Source organism: Bactrocera dorsalis, chromosome 5 (genome assembly GCF_023373825.1).
Source record: "Bactrocera dorsalis isolate Fly_Bdor chromosome 5, ASM2337382v1, whole genome shotgun sequence".
NCBI lineage: Eukaryota > Metazoa > Arthropoda > Insecta > Diptera > Tephritidae > Bactrocera > Bactrocera dorsalis.
The window spans coordinates 7,605,437-7,625,767 of NC_064307.1; the positions used below are offsets into that span (position 1 = coordinate 7,605,437).

Here is a 20,331-nt window from a genome sequence, read left to right on the forward strand (position 1 = left end):
ACCATACAACTGGATAAAACAACGCTTTACTTACTCTCTTGTCGCACGAGTTCCTCCACCGATTCGGAATTCTTCATGATATCAGTTTCGTCAAAGTCACGCGAATGCGAGAGTCGCCCACTTTTACACTTTTTCATAATATCCTCACGACCAATATTTTTGAGCGCATCTTCTAAGGCGTGAATATCATAATTTGGTTTATCCTTGAATAGGCGAATCATGCTTTGGGCCTGCCGCGCAATACTATCGGTATTTTGATTTATTATATCATCTATCTCCTCCGTACTTATACCAATTTCAGAGGCTAATTGTATCCAATCCTTGCCTAACAAGTTCGACAGATCCACAATACGTATATCGCCGATATAGTGATCATTCTGATGTTTACTCAAACTAAATAGGGAGCTTCGATAGGTGGTAGTGATCTTATCACTGAATTCGGTAGTTGTGTCCGGTATAACAATATCCGGTAACACGATATTCAAAATACAGATGGGATGTTGCGGTGGCTCGCCCTTGGCAACTTTTGGCTCCTTCATGAATAATGTACGCCCAACAATGTCAGCATGTTGATCCTTCACACGTACAGTGAATGGTAGACGATTCTCCCGAAACGCTTTGAATTGCAATTGCAATTGATCACCAGATTTAGTGACTGGCACTAAGTTGCCGGCCATTTCAATGTATTGTGGCTTCCCCTCCAGCACCTCAACGTCGCGACTCTTGGCAACCTCTGTAAAGAGTTCCTGCTTTTCTAGTGTTTTATCCTCACGGTCATCAGTCATGCAGAACACACGCAAGCGCGCTTCGTACGGTTCCACTTTCTTTGCGAAGACTACAAACTTGGCCATGAACGGCACATGTATTACCTCCCTAAATAGAAAATTATGTCATTATATAAAAGTTTTTAACAAAAATACGTGTATAATTGTCAAGGAGTAATATCTTCACTGATATTTCGGAAGCATGTTCGACAATGTGTTCTATTGAAAATGCTGCACAGCTATTAATAGCCGAGGTGTAGAACTACACATTACTAGTTATGGTATGTACCAATTAATAAAATTCTCAGAATAACGAATTTCTTCTAAGGACCGTTCATCTGCACTGTTTTAATCTAAACAATTCTTGTTTACCTTTGAGATTGGCTCTACATACAAGTATAGTATTATAACTCAATATCCAGCTCGGCCGCAAAGTAAAATTTCGCACAGGGCGTTGAAGATGAGCGGTATGCCATCTGAAATTCTTACTTTTGAAAAGTGGGGTAAGCGCCTTAAAAGGTTTTTGTAATATAAATATCTCAAATAACTATCTGAGACACGCTGGAGCTGTGCACTTCACAGAGAGCTCGGTTAGCTATATACCAAAAATGAGGACAATCAGTTCATATGGCCTAACAAAGAATATTAATTTTTAAAATTTTTTTTTATTTTTAAAACTTTTAACATGAATGACATATATATAATTGAGAAACGTCAGCTAACTGTGTAAATGTAAAAGTAGTAATATACTATTTTGAGATCTAAATACGCACTTGTATAGTTCGGTTGCCATTTTGGTAGCCTCGGAAATATTCCTGCAATCCATTAACCAAAATCGTGCGGAGACAGTAGTCGTAAACGAAACACAATCATTCACGAAGGTCAGCGGTGTGGAGCCAGTAACGTCTTCCCATTGCGCGCGAGACGGCCCACCTAAATCAAGCGACACATACAAAAAAGACAATGCCACAAAAGTAAGATCCTTGCGTCAACGAGCATATCAAAGAAAAACATGTATCTTATAATTATTGTTTTTTGTTTTTCTACTACAAATTCATTAGCAAAAACTTAAGGAAAAAGAGTTGTAAAAAATGTTTTCAATGAACCAAAGAAATAAAACAATTATTAAAATGGTGTCGCTGTTAAATGAAATGAACATAAACAGAAACCAAAAAAAAGCTTAATGAAAAGCTTCTAAAGGAGATAGAATAGAAGAAACTTAGTTAGAAACTGTGAGGTATGGATGCAAAATGTAAAACTGAGGTAAAATCGCAATTGTCAAGCAGATTTGTAAGTTAGCGCTAAATAGCATTAAATATATGTACACATATATATATATAAGTACGAGTATATTGCTTTCAAATTGATTATACTTCAATAAACAGATCGGTTTAAAGCTATTTTATCGCTATTATACATATTTTTTTTATATTTTAATTCGTTTTCTCTAAACAACCTTTTGAAACATGCGCTTTATTAATTAAAATTAATGGAATGTGAATATTTTGTTGTTGTTTTTTTCGTGTAAGTGTCTGAAAGCAAATAAGAAGTATTTAAGAAATCAAGAGTGATAGCCAAATTTAAAATAAAAAATTGGAAAGTAAAATTTTTATAAAACAAATTTTGAGAAAGTTAACAAAGTACTGAAATTGAAATAAATATATAAGTCGAAAAGTTATAATTAAGTTCATAATGCATGAAAATAATGTGAGTTATATAAGCTGCGCCTTTTTCTTTGGCATATTTATGTATTTCGTTTGTATTTTTCGTTCGCAATAACTGAACTTTTATGAAATTGCTGTGATTTGTTTCTTGCTTTCGAGTGAAAATTTTCGAATTATGTGAATGAAGAGCACTTTTCAAAATATCACAACACTATTGTTTAGTTACAATGTATGCAAATTCCAAATAGTTTCGAATAATGTACGGGCTCTCCTTTTCAGAAAAGTTCTCTTTGGTACCACAAACAGTAGAAAATTCAAATTATTAGTTTGAAAGTTACATTTGTTAATTCATTTTATTTTTGACATATGTGCAAAAGAATTAAGTAAAGGTATAACAAAATTAACAATAAATTAAATTCGAAATTAATACATTTAGATAAGATTCGGTAATAAAATTTACTTATTGATGCGAACATTTTCCGATCAATAAGCTCTTCATCTTCTTCAACATCCGAAACGTATCGCTAATTATAAGGGTAGCTTTGCTTATTGATCATATTGTGAACTGAGAGTAGATCCGTCTTATATTTTAGTTTATTTCAGTTAATTTTCAAACAAGCAAAAAAACACCTGCAGGCACTGGACATCGGGCCAGTACATTTTAACGATTAATCACACTGTTCTCGCTTTCTATTCTAACATTTAATATTTAAAACAGACTAACTTGTTACGATGACATCAGGAACGAAATTTTCGGGTTTATTCACAAGCCTCATTTTTTAACTGTTTTCCCCTATTTTAATTATTTACCCAATCAACGGTACCAAATACTGTAAAACACCGAAAATTTGTTCGAAAATTTAGTTTCCTTTTAGTTCAGTTGATATATTGGGTAGTTGAAAAAGTCTTTTCGTATTTTGTCAATAGATGTCGTGGCAGTCGTATATCTCCAGTGCTACCAAACACATTGTGTCATACCATATAGTGTTAGAAAGGTAGAGTTTTAAGCTACAAAAATTTTAATTCGGGTAAGTTGAAAAGGTTACAGATGAAGTTTTTGTATAAAAAGGGAAGAATGCCACGCAAGCCATCTATGAAATTTGTTTACGGAGACGATGCTGTATCAGTTCGTGTAGCACAACAATAGTTCGCTGGCTTCCGTTCTGGAAATTGCGATGTGAAAGATGCACCTCGCTCTGGTCAACCTATCGTTGAAAAAGTCGATAAAATTATGGAAAAGATTGACCAGGACCGTCTCATAAGCAGACATGCCATCGCTAAAGAACTTAACATTCATCATCAAACGGTTTTGAACCATTTACTATAAAAAAGGCTGGCTTCAAAAAGAAGCTCAATGTTTGGGTACCACATGAATTTTCTCTGAAAAATTTAATGGACTGAATTAACATCTGCAATTCTTTGCGAAACTGAAGCGAAAAGCAACCCCAGGATTGCTGAATGTTTGGTGGGATTGGAATGATATCATCCATTACTTAAACATTTAATTATAACTTTACTGTGAACAACTAATGAGCTTAAAGCAAGCCGTCGAAAAAACCGGCCAGAACTGATCAACAGAAGTACAACGCTAGACCACACACATCTTTGATGACCTGGCAAAAACTGAGAGAGCTTGGCTGGGAAGTTTTGATACATTCACCGTATAGCCTTGACCAATCATAATCGGACTACCATTCGTTTCGGTCAATGCAGAACTCCCTTAATGGAGTAAAGTTGGCTTCAAGAGAAGCCTGTTAAAATTACTTGTCGCAGTTTTTCGCCGAGAAACCAGAGAAGTTTTACACTGTTGGTATAATGTCTCTAGCGGAAAAATGGCAAAAGTGGTCGTTCAAAATGGTACACATTTGGTTGAGTAGAATTACGAAAAGACTTTTTCGACTACCCAATAGCTATGAAGTTCCGACACAAGAACTAAATTGTTGATATTGTTTTGAAGTATTTTTGTTCGAAACCCCTGAATTGATCGGCTTTATATGCCCGTTTTTTTGCTTTTTAGATAAAAATATCTAAAAAATTATATATATTGAATTTTAAACTTTCTAACTTAATTAAAATCAAACTAAAATATTCACATACCTCTCAAAAAATATATGTATACATACATACAATCATAAAATTTGCAAAATAAATATCAATGGTGTACAAAACGATTTGGAAATAAAGTAATTTGCTCTTTAATTGTATAGTAACTTGTGCAATTCTTAATTAATTTCAAACGTACATGCATATGTACAAAATAGAATAACTTTCGTTCTACGAAACGCATCAGAAAGTTAATAAACCATAATTTTAAACAGCTCGCTGGGAATGCTAGGAGAAGTATGTATGTGTGTAAATGTACTTTAGCCCAAGTGAAACAACTTTCAAAATATCAGATTGTCAGTGGAAAAGTATGACGACATCTGTGATTCTGCTATCAGCTAAATATTATAATATTCTCTATGGTAACGCGTACTACTGTCAAACTTATCGAAGACACACTTCAAAAGTCACGCCCACAAGTGATTATTCATTAACATGTGTTGCAAAACAAAAAACAGTTAAGTCTAAAAACTCGCATTTGTCAATTGCAACATGTTAACATCAGAATTATAAATTTTTGAGACAAGTCATTTTGCAGTTACAGGGTTTGTCCGGAAAGTAATAGGACTGATTTCCTTTCGCCGCAACCGCGCACCTAAAGAGTCAGGTCAAACATTTTCGCGCGACGTGATTCCGTACGCGATTAAATTCTGTGTGAAACTCGGTAAATCTGCGACAAAGGCGTTTGATATGGTCAAACAGGCTTACCCAGATGTTGCTTTAGCAAGAAGTGGTGTGTTTCGGTGACACCAGGCCTTTTTGGAGAGGCGGGACGAGGTCACTGATGAAGACCGAAAGAATGAGCAAATCCAAAGTAAAAGCGATGCTCTTTGTCTTTTTTGATATCAAAGGCAACGTCCACCATGAGTTTTTTCCTCCTGGACAAACCATCAATACCAAGTTTTACGTGGACTTAAGAGACTCAAGCGAAGGATCAATTGGGACCGCCAAGACATCGCAGCCGATTGGAAGTTGCATAACGCGACGCTCCGGCTCACACCGCCCTTCTTGTGAACAGCTAGGCCGCCATCCGAACGCTTCCGCAGCCGCCTAATACCCAGATATGGCCTCCCGGAGTCTTTTGTTTCCTTGCCTGAAAAGGTCGATGAAAGAGGATCCAAGCAGCATGCACCTCGGCTCTCAAGGCTATTCCGGACAATGCTTGGAAATCGCGCTGGGAGCGCTGCATCGACGCAGAAGAGCCTATTTTGAAAGTTTTATTTAAATCGACTCAGTCCTATTACTTTCCAGACAAACCCTGTACTGTGCGCGCATTTCCCTAACAGCCAATGAATAAGTTACACTTTAGTAAGTTTAATTTCGTCTGATTAATTTACATTTCTTTGGGCTTACTTTATTTCTGCCTATCGGTTTGGCTTTATCAACGAAGTAGTCATTTTTCAAATAGTGTTTGCCTATAGAATGTTTTTCATTTTTTTACCTTTCTCTAGTTCATTTAATTAAGCTATTTTGCATATGTGTAATTATATTCACGAAAATTCATCTAACATATTCTATTTCGATATAAAAAATTATAATAGTAATAATAGCATTAAAGTTCCAAATTAAAGCCAAATTTGTAAGAAAGTGTTTAAAATTATTTTGGACCAAAGAGTAACTTGCAGTGAAAACTGTTTTTTGGTGATTATTTGTCATATAATGTGAAAAGGTAACCTAACCTATTTGTGCAGAAATTTATGGAAAAGTTCTTTATTTCAGTTATAAAAATCGCGTTTTGTTTACAAATTAAAAAATGAAAGCAAAGCTTAAAGATTTAATTATCTCTTATTAGTTAGTACTTTAATAGCTTATACATTCGCTGTGCATTCGTGTATAGCTCGTATTTAATATCAAAACAAGTAAATGGTGCTTTGCCTTCGAAATTTATGAAATAGCCTCCAAATGATTTAATATTTATTTTAAATTATGCAGAGGTTGTCTGGTGAAATAAAAGGCGTAGTACATTTTATTTACAGTGATTCAATTACGGAGCATAAATATTAGTACATTATTTCGGAAATAAAGCCCGTATGAACATGTTTGAGGGAAAACTTTCCAGATTGGCATGTCGCGGCAGATTTTAAAAATGGTATAGCGTTATATTGTACATATATTTATCTTGAATTTGCGATCATAATTTTACAACTTGACAACCCCAGCATTAATTTAATGAAAAATTTTGAAAACGACTTTTAAGACATTCGCTTACTTAATTATATGAATTGCTGAACAAATAATAAAATTAATATAATAAAATTTGCGCATTTGTGAAAAAGTAAAAGCAAATCAAACTTATCGAAATGAAGTCCAACAAACCAAATAAACTTAGGTGGTACATATATTTCGTATTTAAGTTTTGCTTCAAAGCATATTATTATATATTTATGTATTGGAATATTATAGAAATTGGAGCTGTTTGATCGAAATCGTAAAATTAATCGTACATATATTCATTTCAGTATTTATCAAACAAAAAATTTTCTTGATTTCGTGTAATTAATTAATTAAATTTTTTTCTTCTTGTTTGTTTTTTTTTTCAAATTAGATTTGAACTTTGGGTTTCAGATATATGTATGTAAATCTAATAACAAATAACTCAAAATACAAAAATGCTTTTGTCTGTCTTAATTGAACTTGAAATTTCATACATGTTTGTGATTTTGAAATTGCTAGTTACCTTTTAGAGATCTTTTCCGAAACACACCTTCAATGATGGAATAAAAGAATGGTATGCGTGCACATATGCATTTACGCATTAGTACAAAATTATATACGAATCGAATACATTTTGAAATCTAAATCAGAGAAAACCAACAAAGGCAATCCGAAATAAACGAAACAAATTTTAATAACTGAATCATTTTTTTCAACGAAAAGCCAAACTCGAATTAATCAATTAAATTATCGAAAAAGTAACGAAATTATTGTTAACCTCATATTGTTGGCATATGAGTCGATTCCATATGTATGTAGATATGTTTGAATGCATGTGTATAAGTTTTGGTGTGTGTGTGGTGGTGTTTATTTCTGTGTTTGTGTTAATTGTAGATGCAAGAAAGTTGGGATTGTACAAGTGTTACGTATGATCTGGCGTACGAATTTAGTTTATGGTATTTAAAAGAAAACCAAATCTTATGCGAAGTAATACATACAACCATAATGTGATAGAATGATAATTGGATAACAATTTAAGCGAAAACACGCAATTTTTTAGATATTATTTACTAGCTTTTACTGACATATTGAGTATGTGATTATGTACTTTTTACATACATACATACATACAAACATACGTATCAATAAAATCAGTATGCTGTATGCTCACTAAATAAACATTCATATTATATAGGTTATCTACTAAATAAGTTATTAAATTTCTCGTGTTTAATTCTTCATTTGGTTGAAGCAATTTTTATAGTTGTTGGGTACATGAGCGATCTATAATTACAATATGTTATTAAATGACTATCCTAATATCTAGAAGGGCTTTTATGTACTTCACTATTAATAAGAAACCAAAATATCAAACGAAAAACATTTTAAATAAAAATGAAGGAGTGTGTAAATGCAAAATGCTGATTGATGACCGTTCTTGTGTATACACTGGTTAATATTCTACAGATATTTGAGTTGTTTTCCGACAACTGGAGGATATAATACAACAAAAACACACAAACATAGCGAACAGAAGACGATGGACAAAACGAGTGGAAGGTGAGTACTCACAGGCACCTAACAACTCAGCAGCTACTAACCATCACAATGCCTTACAAAGCAACACACTTAACGCAAGTGGTTTCGACTAAATTAAGCAACCTGCTGCTTAATGGAGTGGAGAAGTATTCATTATTAAATGCTTTGAAAAGTTAATGATTTCAGCTCAACACTTCCGTCAAAACCGCTTCGATTCTGACGGATCAGTAAGTAAATAACCAATTTTTTCGAACTTTAGAACCCTTAAGGAACCTGGACTTTGATTATCTTAAAATTTCTCTGTTAAGGAATTAGAAGTTCTCTGAATGTAAATAATCAATTTCTTCGAACTCTCGAACCTTTAAGTAAACTATTCTTTGGTTATCTTAAAATCTATTAAAGAAGCTTTAGAGTCGATTAATACCTAAATCGCCAAACTCATACACATAATTATTACATTACTTTTTACTATAGACAGTTATGTATAATATAATACGGTATATTCGATTAGAGGTCACGCTCTTTAATTCTCAAATAGTACTTTTCTTAGCGAATCTCACACTCAGAGCTGTTGCTTTCAAATTAATTGGGTTCATTACATAACATTAAACGCAAATTTGGCGACATAAGAAGCCATAAGTCGGATTTGTATGCTTACGAATGGGCCCTGCGCCTGCTGGTTGGGTCAGCTATGAGTTCTAACTTGAAAAAATAACGAAAAATAATGAAGATGCACACACACATATGTATATATGTCAGTATTAAAGTAAATCGCACTTATGATAGCTTAAATATTGATATGGATGGCTTTAGCACATAGAACAGGTATTTACTTCTGGTAAAATACATAAATGTACAAGTAGAAAATTAAAGAAATAAATGCAGTTATGTATACATAATGTACATATCTATAAATGCATATATGTATATGTATTGATCATAATAGTTGATGTTGCTAAACCGTTACATAACACTATTTTGGGTGCGATTCAGAGGTATTCAAACTTGGTATTTGGGTCTGTGGGCAGTTTAAATATCAATGACTGAAATGTCTCTCTCTCTCTCAACATTACCACCGACTTAAATGGTTAGGAAAGTAATAAAAGATTATACAGAATTATGTGAGTATGTAGTTTATAGAAATAAATTTTGTCATTTCAAATATGTAAAAACCAAATACAAAGAAAGTTAAAGTAAGTTAGTTAAGAATCGAACTAAAAACAATAAAATGAATTTAACGCAAGTACAAGTATTTATCCAAACGAACAAAAGTAGACAAACGTAAATTAAACACCTAAGATAAGTTACAAATACAAATCTTATTTTAAGTAAATATTAACAAATAGTTGTTATTTTATTTTTTTCTTCTCCTTCTTCAAGACTAATTTGAATTTGCTAAGGCTCGATTAAAATAGAACGAAAAGAACTGTGTAAACATACCTGTTATGGAGCAGAGTAGTCGTAGCGTGGGTGTATTGCCGGAATATTGATTTATCATGCCCTGGCTATGTGCCTTGGGTGCTGGCATGCTCAATGTGATGGCCTTATGGAATTTGCGACGTCGTGGCTCAACCGTTACAATCGGCGAGACGGCCACACCGCGGCCAAGTAGTTTAGCAGTTAGATCTGGATCGACTGGTTGTGCCTAAAATGAGGTAAACACAAGAAATGATCGATACATTTTTGTGATTACCATTGCAGTTATTTTATGGTTGACTGTGAGTTTTCGCTAACTTAGCGTTCTGTTCTTATATGTATGTACTATATACAAATGATTATTTCAACATGAAAATGGCCACTTAAGACTAAAATACAAGTGTTGCGAAAAGAAGCACAAAGCAAGTAGAGCGTATTGAAGCGACAAAGGTATGCATTTGCTTAACTAAAGATAATTTATAGAATTTAGAACGAAATTGTACAAAAATTTTGTGATTTACGTTACTTATAGATTATATTATATTTCCATTGAATTTTATGTGTTTATATGAAATAATAGAAGCTGTTTGGGCTTCTGAGCTAATTGCTGAACATTTTCCTATATACACACATGGAAGCGTACCTCATATGTACATAAGTATGTAAAGCTCTCACTTGTTTAATATAATGTGGTGTTGTCTATTACATGCATCAGCGACTTGTGGTATTACAAATGTTCAGGCCCATTAGCTTCCCAATAAATTTAGTTATCAAATAAACTTTAAAAACTACATTGTTAATGAACCTTTTACTTCTATTTGTTAAGTTATTCTAATTATAATAATAATTATCTTCTTAAGGGCCGTTGAAAAATCATTTTGTATACGATTATATGCGTTATATTATTTGTAAGTTGCTTTGGCACATTCGAGGCACACTAATCCAGACCCAATTGCATAAACTATTTACTGTGTGAATTTGTGTTGTGACATTTTAGAGGCATTGCATCTTATTATTGCACCGCACGCTTGCTGTGTACCACTTCTTAGAAGTGTAAAACGTTTAAGTAAATGCACACCAACAACAAAAAAAAAACATTTTGTTTTAAAGTTTATATTGAAACTAAATTTATTGGGTATTTTTGATTTGTCCATTAAGTTTAACTTTAATTATAGTTAGATATATTGAGTAATGACTAATTAATGTAAGGTATAGAACATACAAGTGATACATACATATATACGTCCATACACAAACATACATATTGTATGTTGAATAGGATAGAACAAATACAAATATTACTCAAACGAGTCTAAATTTTCTAAATGTAATAGTGCGTTTGTTAATACATAGTAGACTTTACTTATTCGATTAGACCATTTTTTTATATTTTAGATTTATGTATTTAAATATTATTCCATGTTTTATTTCTAGCCTGTGGATAATAAATTGCATTGCTTTCTTTCAAATATTTCATCTCACAAATTTTTACTTGATAATTTATAAAGGAAAGATGTTATGGAGGAGAGTATAGCTTTATAAATATGGTAGCATATAATCAAAATTGGACTTTTAAATCAATATCAGAAAAATTTATAATCCGTTTAGCATTTTGATAATCTTATAGCAAAGATTCGCAAAACTGTGCCTCTTCGCTATGAATGATTTTGCTTCGCCTGTTGATTAATAATTCCATTCAATTTCATTTCACCTTAGTTTACCAGCCACTTTTTCTATTTGATTTTCAGTTATTTCACCATATGGACCATTTTTGTAAACTATGCTCTTTTTATTTGAATATTATCGTTGCGCTGCATTTATTTATCTTTATAACGTGCACTTTTTCTAACTAAAATTATAAATTGTAAATTCTCGCCTATTTGAAATCAAATTGTTAGCAATCTTCTTGACTCATAAGAGCGATAAGTAATATCTACTAAGCTATATTTAGGCTAGTTTGAAGTGATAGACCAGCTGGTACATACTGAATTCCGAGTTCATCGCTAACTTAATTTGCAGAAAGTAGACCACAAATAGTTGATTTACGAAGAATTAATTATTTACTTCTTGCAATATAAGTGACTTATTCTGAAAAATATCCCTTCAGATTACGCAAAATAGCAATCATTCGGTAAACCGAAGGTTTTTTTTATAAAGTAACAATAACTCCAAAACATACTAACTGCACTACATTCTGTTGGATGCTGACATTATGGCGCATAACCATATCTTAAGTTTAGGTCCAAATCGTTCACCACTATGGTAGTTTGGGTTATGTATTCTCCATAATATAAATGCATTTTGATTATGTTTTATGATATTATAAATGATCATAAGAATAATTGATATATATTTAACTGTAACGTTATGTTGTTCTATTTTTATGCTAATTTTTAAAGTTTTTTTATGTTGAATATATATTCTTGCTTATACATATGTATATGCGTAAGCGTTTTGCGTATAGCTAGTAATAATTCTATTACATATGCAGTTTACCAAATAAGTGAGAAACGCTTCTTCTTTGGAACATGATTAACGCTGATTTTGCGCAATTTTTCTGGTGCAACACCTTTGCGTGGTTTAAAGAGATTTACCTGCAAGCCCACTTTGATCTTTTTGGTGAGTGCACCTTGCGGGAAAACAGCTTGCACTTGTGGCACCACTGTACTGGATACCATGCCTCCCTCGGGTCCGATGGCATGCACCTCTTGGCGTATACGCGAGACCACAGCGAAGTATTGTGGAAAGTCATAGGTAACAAATCGACAGACATGATTGCCACCTTGCTCCTCAAGTTGTGCGATTTCTGCGTTTATTAAAAATACATTAATAATGCAGCACACATTTAAAAAACTTTTGCTAATAGTTTACCTTCGGGTTCGAAACATTGTTGCAGCACATCATGCATGATTTCTTCCGAATTGTCGACGGTGTGCTCCCGCCAAGTTTCGCCATTATCGGAGCGCAAAATTATAATTTCGCGTTCTTTGCCACGGAGCGAAGCAAAATGTGGTACTTCCATGATAACGGGACCGATAAACTTGGTGGACACCGGACCCAGCTCCAACACGCGACTGGCTAAAGCTTCGCCCTCCATTAGCTGGGGTGGATGCATGGTGCGCTGCGGTTTGACATAACGGCAAGTCACACGCGTTGGCTGGCAAGTGGAGCGCGAAGGTATAATCATGCGTACGCCACTGTGACGGCAGCCACGCATGGCACCACCGCGAGCATCCACCAGAAACGATACAAGGAAACTGTAAGATTAAAATAAATATGTGACCGTTATAAACTGCAAAAAAGGAAGTATTTCGATGATTTAAGGAGTTAAAATTGTATTTCTTAAATTCAACTAAAAATTCGTATCAATACACTAAAGTCTCAACACAAGTGACAATTCTACAAATTAAAATTCTAAAGATCATTTGTGTACCTTTTCCAGGAAAGTTTTCGGCTGCATGTAAACAGAGTTTCATAAGTAAACTTACGTGCTCAGTATTGTTAGAAAATTTTTTAATGTAGCAGCTTACCTCATATACTTTTGTTCCTCGTTGAGACCATTACCCATATAAATGCCGTCCACATATGATTTCCCAATGCCATGTACTTGAGCCTTGTGTGGGCTTATAAGCTCTTCTGCGATGGCCTGCGGTTGCGATGGGCCTCCGACTCCACCAGCATACTCAGCACTGTGGGTCATCATGCGATTGGAGTCGATGCGTTCATCACGTGTAACATCGATTGGCAAGGAATCATCGCCTAAGGATTTCATTTCATCAACTGTCAAATAACGGTAAGGCTGATCGGATAACATATTATCTTCGCCTGGTGGTGGTGGATGTGTAGTGGTGGTAAGTTGACGAGTTTTAATATTGTATTTGATTGGCATTCCATTACAATCCGATTTTTTTCGATTTTTTTGTTGCAGTTCATTAGCGGTGTCGGAGCGAACAGTGCAGAAAAAAATTTAAGAAACATAAATAAAAATATGCATAGATTTATTTTTAATTTGAATCACAAACACACATGCATAATCAATAATCTTTCGGATTAAATATGAAAGCTGATAACGCATTTGCAGTGAAAAGAAACTTAACTGAGGATTATGTAAATAAAATGCTCACATATATGTAATATACGAGTATGTACATATGTAATTGTTTATAAAAAATTTAAATGTTGAAAGCGCATAGCAGATTAGTTATCTAATAATTATATATGTAGGAAGGAAGTATTTAGATAGCAGACTCTTAATTTGGAACGCTTCGTTGCACGCTCCAATCGAAATGGTACCCCACTAAAGCAGTTTCATACTAGTAAGTTACAAGTCTATGCGCTTGTACTCGTATTAGTAATAAGACTCTCTATATCTTTCCAATATAATACACATGTTATGCCCTGGAACCCAATTATATTGTGTATACTCTTTCTTTGCGGTTGAGATCTTGACCCCTAGGAGATTGGTGAATAAAAATTGTTTCGGAAATCCAGCATTATATGTCTTCAGTCATATTTATTTACATACATATGTGTACATGTAGTTCGCAGTCTTTAAACCTGAAATTTGTTCAATTTCATCCTCAGTCCGTCATTGATCTAATTCAATATTTTTAGACTCAAAATTGGCAAAGTGAACAGAACTTGAAATATTATTTCGTGTATTTTAATTTGTGTACATATGTATGTATGTATGTATATTTATTTACATAAGTCTGTGTAGAGTATTTTTCATTTACAACAACACCAAGAAACGGTTAATTTATACATGAAAAGTATTATAGAGGAAAACTTGGATTATGTACATGTATGTATGTATATTCATAACACTAGGGTGACCCTCGTAATATAAATTCTTTAACGATTTTTCTAAATAAAGGATTATATTTTCAAAGGTTTAAAGAGTGCCACGCAAGGCGAAGTATTACGACTGATATTTGGAATACACGTCGTATCAGCACGATCGGCACAACGATATGTATTGCCTCGAAAGCATCAAAGACTCCAGAAAATGATTTTGGATGACAATAAAACAAAATTTATTAATGTAGATGACATTTTAAAAATAGTGAAATTATGTTGCGGAACATATTACACAACAATGTGGGAAACATTTGAAAGAAAGAAAAAGCTGTTGTTTCATTATTGCCGTTGCACAAATGGGTTTCGAACGAAAACGAAAGGTAATCGTACTACGAACATAGTATCTAAAATTTAAATATCCCTATAATTAGTAAAGCAGAGGTAAACATATTGATTTGTAAAATCGAATATGCCTAAATAATTTAATTTTCTTTTAAATGTTAAGAACATTTTCGTTTGCAAGCAAGTTAAAAAAAATACAAATTCTCCAGAATTTAGATATAGTACTAGTGTTATCGCTATAACTTCTATTTTTCGTTTTGTAAAAATATGTATTTTTCATAAATTTTTTATCACCCTAGTGTCATGCATATTCATTCACCTAGCGCCCACTAACCGAATATCCAGATTTCAGTTATATTTTTCGTACTGATAAACCGAATATTCTTTATGCGAGCACCTGAAGGCATTTAATAAGTTTGTGAAATATAAACGCCGCCAGGTATGCGAGTAGTATATGTATGTATGTATGTACATATCTATGTATTTAAATATGCGTATCCCCGTAAAGTGTGAAAGGTGGTCTAAAAATTTTGACATGTTACTAGTTATTTTCAAACATAAACCGATGGCTCTTAGATCGTTTTACACTAAAATACGAGCTTCAATGGAAACACTGCCACACACACACACTTTATAAGGAGCTTCTCTATTTAAGGGTTATTTAAGGAAAACGTATATGTTTGGTTAATTCAGTGTACATTTTCAATACAGCTAATAAGTGTAAAGCTCAGTGTATGAGACTTACTAGACATAAAGAATGCTTCGCCCTGGTAATATGGAAGGTAAACGTGGTCTTCATTCGTATTTTGATCACCCTTAATGCCATAACAAGGATCCCAATCGTTTGTGTCACCTGAGACACAGTTTGTTGTACAAAAAAAATATATATATTTTAAGTATAGAACTGTCAATTTTAAATTTGTTTTGAATTTATCAAGTTTGTTTCGAATATTATACCAGAGTATAATGAGGATAGGTATATAGTACATACAATGGATAAAGTAAGATTGTTTAACTTCGTGTCATATTTGTGGAGTGCTTCGCATTGTGTTATTCGAGTAGCATGTCAAAGTTTTTATACAGGCATTACATACAAGTATTCGAGGTCTAACATAGTCAAAATACAACTGGACTTTGAAATGAATGAAGTGTTGTAAAGCCATTGTTTCTCTATGCATATGTTTAAATGAAATATAAAGGGTGCTGTATGTGACACACGAGATGTTGAACCAAGCAATAATTCAATGTAAAATGAAATCGCTTATGCTCATACAGATGTTCATACATATGAACTAAACAGAAAAATATTCTTTAAAGTATTATTTTCACATACCGCCTTCTTCTTCCGAATCGGACATAAATGATTCATGCATTGCCTCCGGTGCAACGACACGATACTTCTCGTCAGTTTGAGTTTGTGCTGCCGCATCCGGATCATTTGTGATCGACTTCAACGAATCCAAAACGCTTATGTAACCCAGTTTGCGTGCAATGTGTAACGGGGTCTGTCCATTAACCGTCTGAGCGTTGGCATTCGCCTTATGCTCCAAAAGCAGATTAACGATGTGGCAATGTCCTTGCTGAGCAGTTTGATGTAATGGTGTATAACCGATAGATGTGGCCGCGTCTACATTGGCGCCGTGATGCAACAAAAAGCGCACCATATTTGCCTGACCGAAATGTGCGGCCACATGCAGTGGTGTATAGCCGGCTTTAGTGGCCATGTCGATGTTGGCGCCGTTGCGTTGCAAGATTTCAGCAACATTCACGTTGTCTTCTTGGGCACACAAATGCATTGGTGTTAGACCATTCTTGGCAGGATGATTTACACCGGCCTTATGCTCGATTAGCAAGTTCGATATCTCAGCGTGCCCCTCCTGTGGAATAACATTATTTTTGTTAGAAAAACCTACTTTAAGATTGGTAATCACTAGTTATTGTAAAACACACGCTACATCTGCTCTCACGCATGTTTGCAGTTGCTTGGACACTTGTGCATCCAGTTACTCACCTGACAACTCAAATGCAATGGTGTGAAACCGGCTTTGCTCTCGGCATTTGCCTGTGCGCCGTACTCCAAAAGCGTTGTAGCAATGTCCATTTGATTTTTACGTGCCGCAATATGTAACGGTGTATGCCCGTTTTTAGCTATAGCATGCGGGCTGGCACCTTTCTCCAGCAGCAAAAGAGCGACCTTCTGATTATCATAGTGACAGGCCACATGCAAAGGTGTAACACCGTTCTTTCCCTGTGCGTCCACATCTGCCTCCTTTTGCAACAACAATTGAGCAACCTTGATGTGTCCATATTTGGCTGTCAAATGCAATGGTGTAAAGCCCTTTTTCGTGGCAGCATCCAAGGCTGCGCCATTTTCGATTAAAACGGCAGCGACCTGAAGGATAACATTTACAATACTTCTGTATAAGTCTTAAAAAATATATTATATGTGAGGTTAAAAAGTGATAAAGGATTGATACAGGAATAATACAAAATGAAAATTGTTTATTTCGTAATTTATTAAACATTATATTGAGGCAACAAATAAATAATAACAGTATAATCAGAACAACATACATTAAACAAACTTGTGGCGAATATAACAAAATAACAAAAAATCACTTTAAAGCTCTTAAAAATACTAAAGAAAGAACTTAACGGTAAAAACTAAATACTACATCAGTTTTCAATATGCAACTGACGAATAGATTGTTAAGACAAAAAAGTTTGTTGAAATAAATTAAATACTAAATCAGTACCAAAAATTGTGAGAAAGCTTTTAAAAGTGCTTTGTAAAATAATTTGATTTTCTTTTAATTTTTTTTTATAGAAATACTGAAAACATAAGGCAAACTTTGAATAAAAAAGAACAAATTGGTTAAAAAAATTGTTGTATCTAAAATAAAAATAAAACACGTTTGCCTTTTCTAAAATTTTTTAAGATACTTATTGGAATCCACATTTATATCTCACAGAGCAGTGGTTTTTGGCACAAAAAATTGTAACAACAATAACAAGAACTTAGGTGACATTAAAAATTGAAACGAAACTTAAACTAGGTGTACATAAAATGAGTAAAAACTAAAAAAAAAAAAGAAACTATAGATCAAATGAAATACTCCTGATGGCGTATCCAAAACAATTGCATCAAATAAACCGTATCAATGTGGTCCACAATTTTTTTCGCAATCAATTGCTTTACCTCATCCTGACCTTCTTTGGCCGCAATATGCAAAGCAGTGTACATATCTTTGGTGGTGGCATCCACCTGAGCGCCATGCTGCAGCAATAGCATGACAATATCTACGTTACCGAGACGCGAGGCGATGTGCAACGGCGTTTGCTGTTCACGTGCACGTGCATCCACTTGAGCACCATTGCGCAGCAAAATGCGTATAATATCAGTCTGTGAAGGCAATGAAGCGTTGTTAAATAAAATCACAGTTACGCTTATCCAGCCCGCCAAACACTTACCTGATTTGCACGTGCGGCCAAGTGTAGTGGGGTCTCCCCGCGCACGGTCGGCACATCTGGACTGGCGTCATGTTGCAGCAAGTAGATGACAATGTTCATGCAGCCCATAAAAGCCGCTACGTGCAGCGGCGTCAAGCCGCTCTCCGTTGTGGCACTAATGCTAGCGCCGTGGCGCAGCAGCAACTCGACGACCTTTATGCGATTCTTCTTGCAGGCAATGTGCAGCGGCGTGAAACCGTTGAGCGCACGTGCATTGGCGTCGGCATTGCGATCAAGCAAAAGCTTAGCGACACGCACATGCCCGCAATGCGCTGCCACATGTAGCGCCGTCAAATAGTCCACGGTGACTTCATCAACGGGTGCGCGATGGTAGAGTAAAATGCGTGCGGCATCTACATGCTCACCCTGCGCGGCCATATGCAGCGGTGCGAGACCGTTCTTCGTTTTAGCGCTAATCGGGGCGCCGCGCTCCAATAGCATGTCGACAACTTGCTCGTGACCGGAACGAGCCGCACAATGCAACGGGGTTAAACCATCGCGTGTTTTGGCCTCTATATTAGCACCTTTCTCCAACAGCAAGGAAACCATGTTTGTTTTACCCCATTTTGCGGCAACATGCAACGGACTGATATTGTGCTTAGCGGCGAAATTGACGTCGGCACCCTTTTGTATGAGTAAGGTGGCGATGGCTTGATTGCCATAGTGGGAAGCAATGTGCAACGGTGTAAAGCCAGATTTGGAAGTCACGTCAGGATTGTGGTCGTTCTGTAAGACGAATGTCGAAATTTCCATATTAGCGAATGCAATAATTTCATATTTAGTGTATACTCACATCTAGAAGTAGTGTGGCGGCCTTCACATCGTCTTTCTTAGCCGCAATATGCAATGCAGGCAAACGCACCTTACCGCGTGTATCGCTCTCCAAGAGCACGGCGACGACTTTGTCGTGTCCTTGCTGCATGGCCACTGCCAGCGGCGTGAACCCATCCTCGGTAGCCAAGCTTTGATTGGCGCCGTTGGCCAATAGCAGCTTCACAACAGAATCGTGGTTCTCCTGCGCTGCCATATAGAGTGGTGTAAAGCCATTCTGCGACTGTACATTCACGGCGGCATTATGTTCCAGCAACAGTTTCACCACCTCCTCCTGCCCGGCAAGCGAAGCAATATGTAGTGCGGTGTTGCCCTTCTTTGTTGCACTATCCACAATAGCGCCACGCTTTAACAGCTCGGAAACGACATGCGTGTGTCCATCCTTCGAAGCCAAATGCAGTGCATTCAAGCCATTCTAATTTAAAAGGAAAAAGAAATTGTTTTATTTAAAAATTTATGTTAAAATCGATCCGCGGTATTAAAATATATACTTACAGTGTTGCTGGTGTTAATGTCAATATTATTTTTTAAATGTTCCAAAACTCGTTCTAGATTACCAGCTCTGGCAGCACGTAGAAATGACGTGTTTCCATCGCCCTGTAATAAAAGAAAGAAAAAATCAGGAGGTGCGTATTGAAGACTTTATGCAGAAGTATTTATTAAATTAAAATGTACAGGGTTTGTCAGGAAAGTAATAGGACTGGTTTTCTTCCGCCGCGACTGTACTTGCTAACGAACGAGTGGCTGATCAGTTGTCTCCGAGTCAAGACAAACATTTTCGCGCGACGTGTTTCTGTGAATGGCGAAAGCCGAAAATATACCGTTCGTTAGAGCAGAGGTACGCGATTAAATTCTGCGTAAAACTCGATAAATCTACGACAGAGACGTTTGATGTGATCAAGCAGGCTTTCCCAAATGTTGCTTTAGCAAGAAATGGTGGGTTTCGGTTGCATCAGGCATTTTTGGAGGGCCGGTAAGAGGTCGCTGATGAACGAGCACATCCAAAGTGAAAACGATACTCATTGTCTTTTTTGACATCAAAGGCATCGTCCACAATGAATTTGTTCCTCCTAGACAAACCGTCAAAGGCAAGTTTTACGCAGAAGTCCTCACGAGACCCAAGTGAAGGGTCAATCGGGTCCGACAAGACATCGCAGCCGATTGGAAGTTGCACCACGACAACGCTCCGGTTCACATCGCTTTTCTTA

The 20,331-nt window shown here is 35.4% G+C and overlaps 2 protein-coding genes across 3 annotated transcripts in view; both read right to left on the reverse strand.

Moving 5' to 3' along the window:
* LOC109579903 (ankyrin-2) overlaps positions 1-11,867 on the reverse strand; it is a 15,362-nt gene extending 3,495 nt beyond the window's left edge. Inside the window, exons 1-4 of the mRNA XM_019992106.2 lie at positions 11,820-11,867; positions 9,665-9,869; positions 1,538-1,697; positions 35-873 (exon numbers count right to left, since the gene is read on the reverse strand). Of these exons, the coding sequence (XP_019847665.2) occupies positions 35-873; positions 1,538-1,697; positions 9,665-9,869; positions 11,820-11,867 (1,252 nt within the window). The remainder of the gene's footprint in view (positions 1-34; positions 874-1,537; positions 1,698-9,664; positions 9,870-11,819) is intronic.
* On the reverse strand, positions 9,950-19,720 carry LOC105231285 (ankyrin-3; the record flags this gene model as incomplete). Of its 2 annotated transcripts, XM_049459032.1 has the most annotated exon segments (11): positions 9,950-12,446; positions 12,512-12,897; positions 13,074-13,094; positions 13,171-13,465; positions 15,528-15,635; positions 16,116-16,659; positions 16,794-17,174; positions 17,982-18,185; positions 18,254-19,018; positions 19,086-19,538; positions 19,619-19,720. In XM_049459032.1, coding segments are annotated over 11 exon segments (3,573 nt in total), but the record flags the coding sequence as incomplete, so codon positions are not given.
* Between the last annotated feature and the right edge of the window lie 611 nt (positions 19,721-20,331).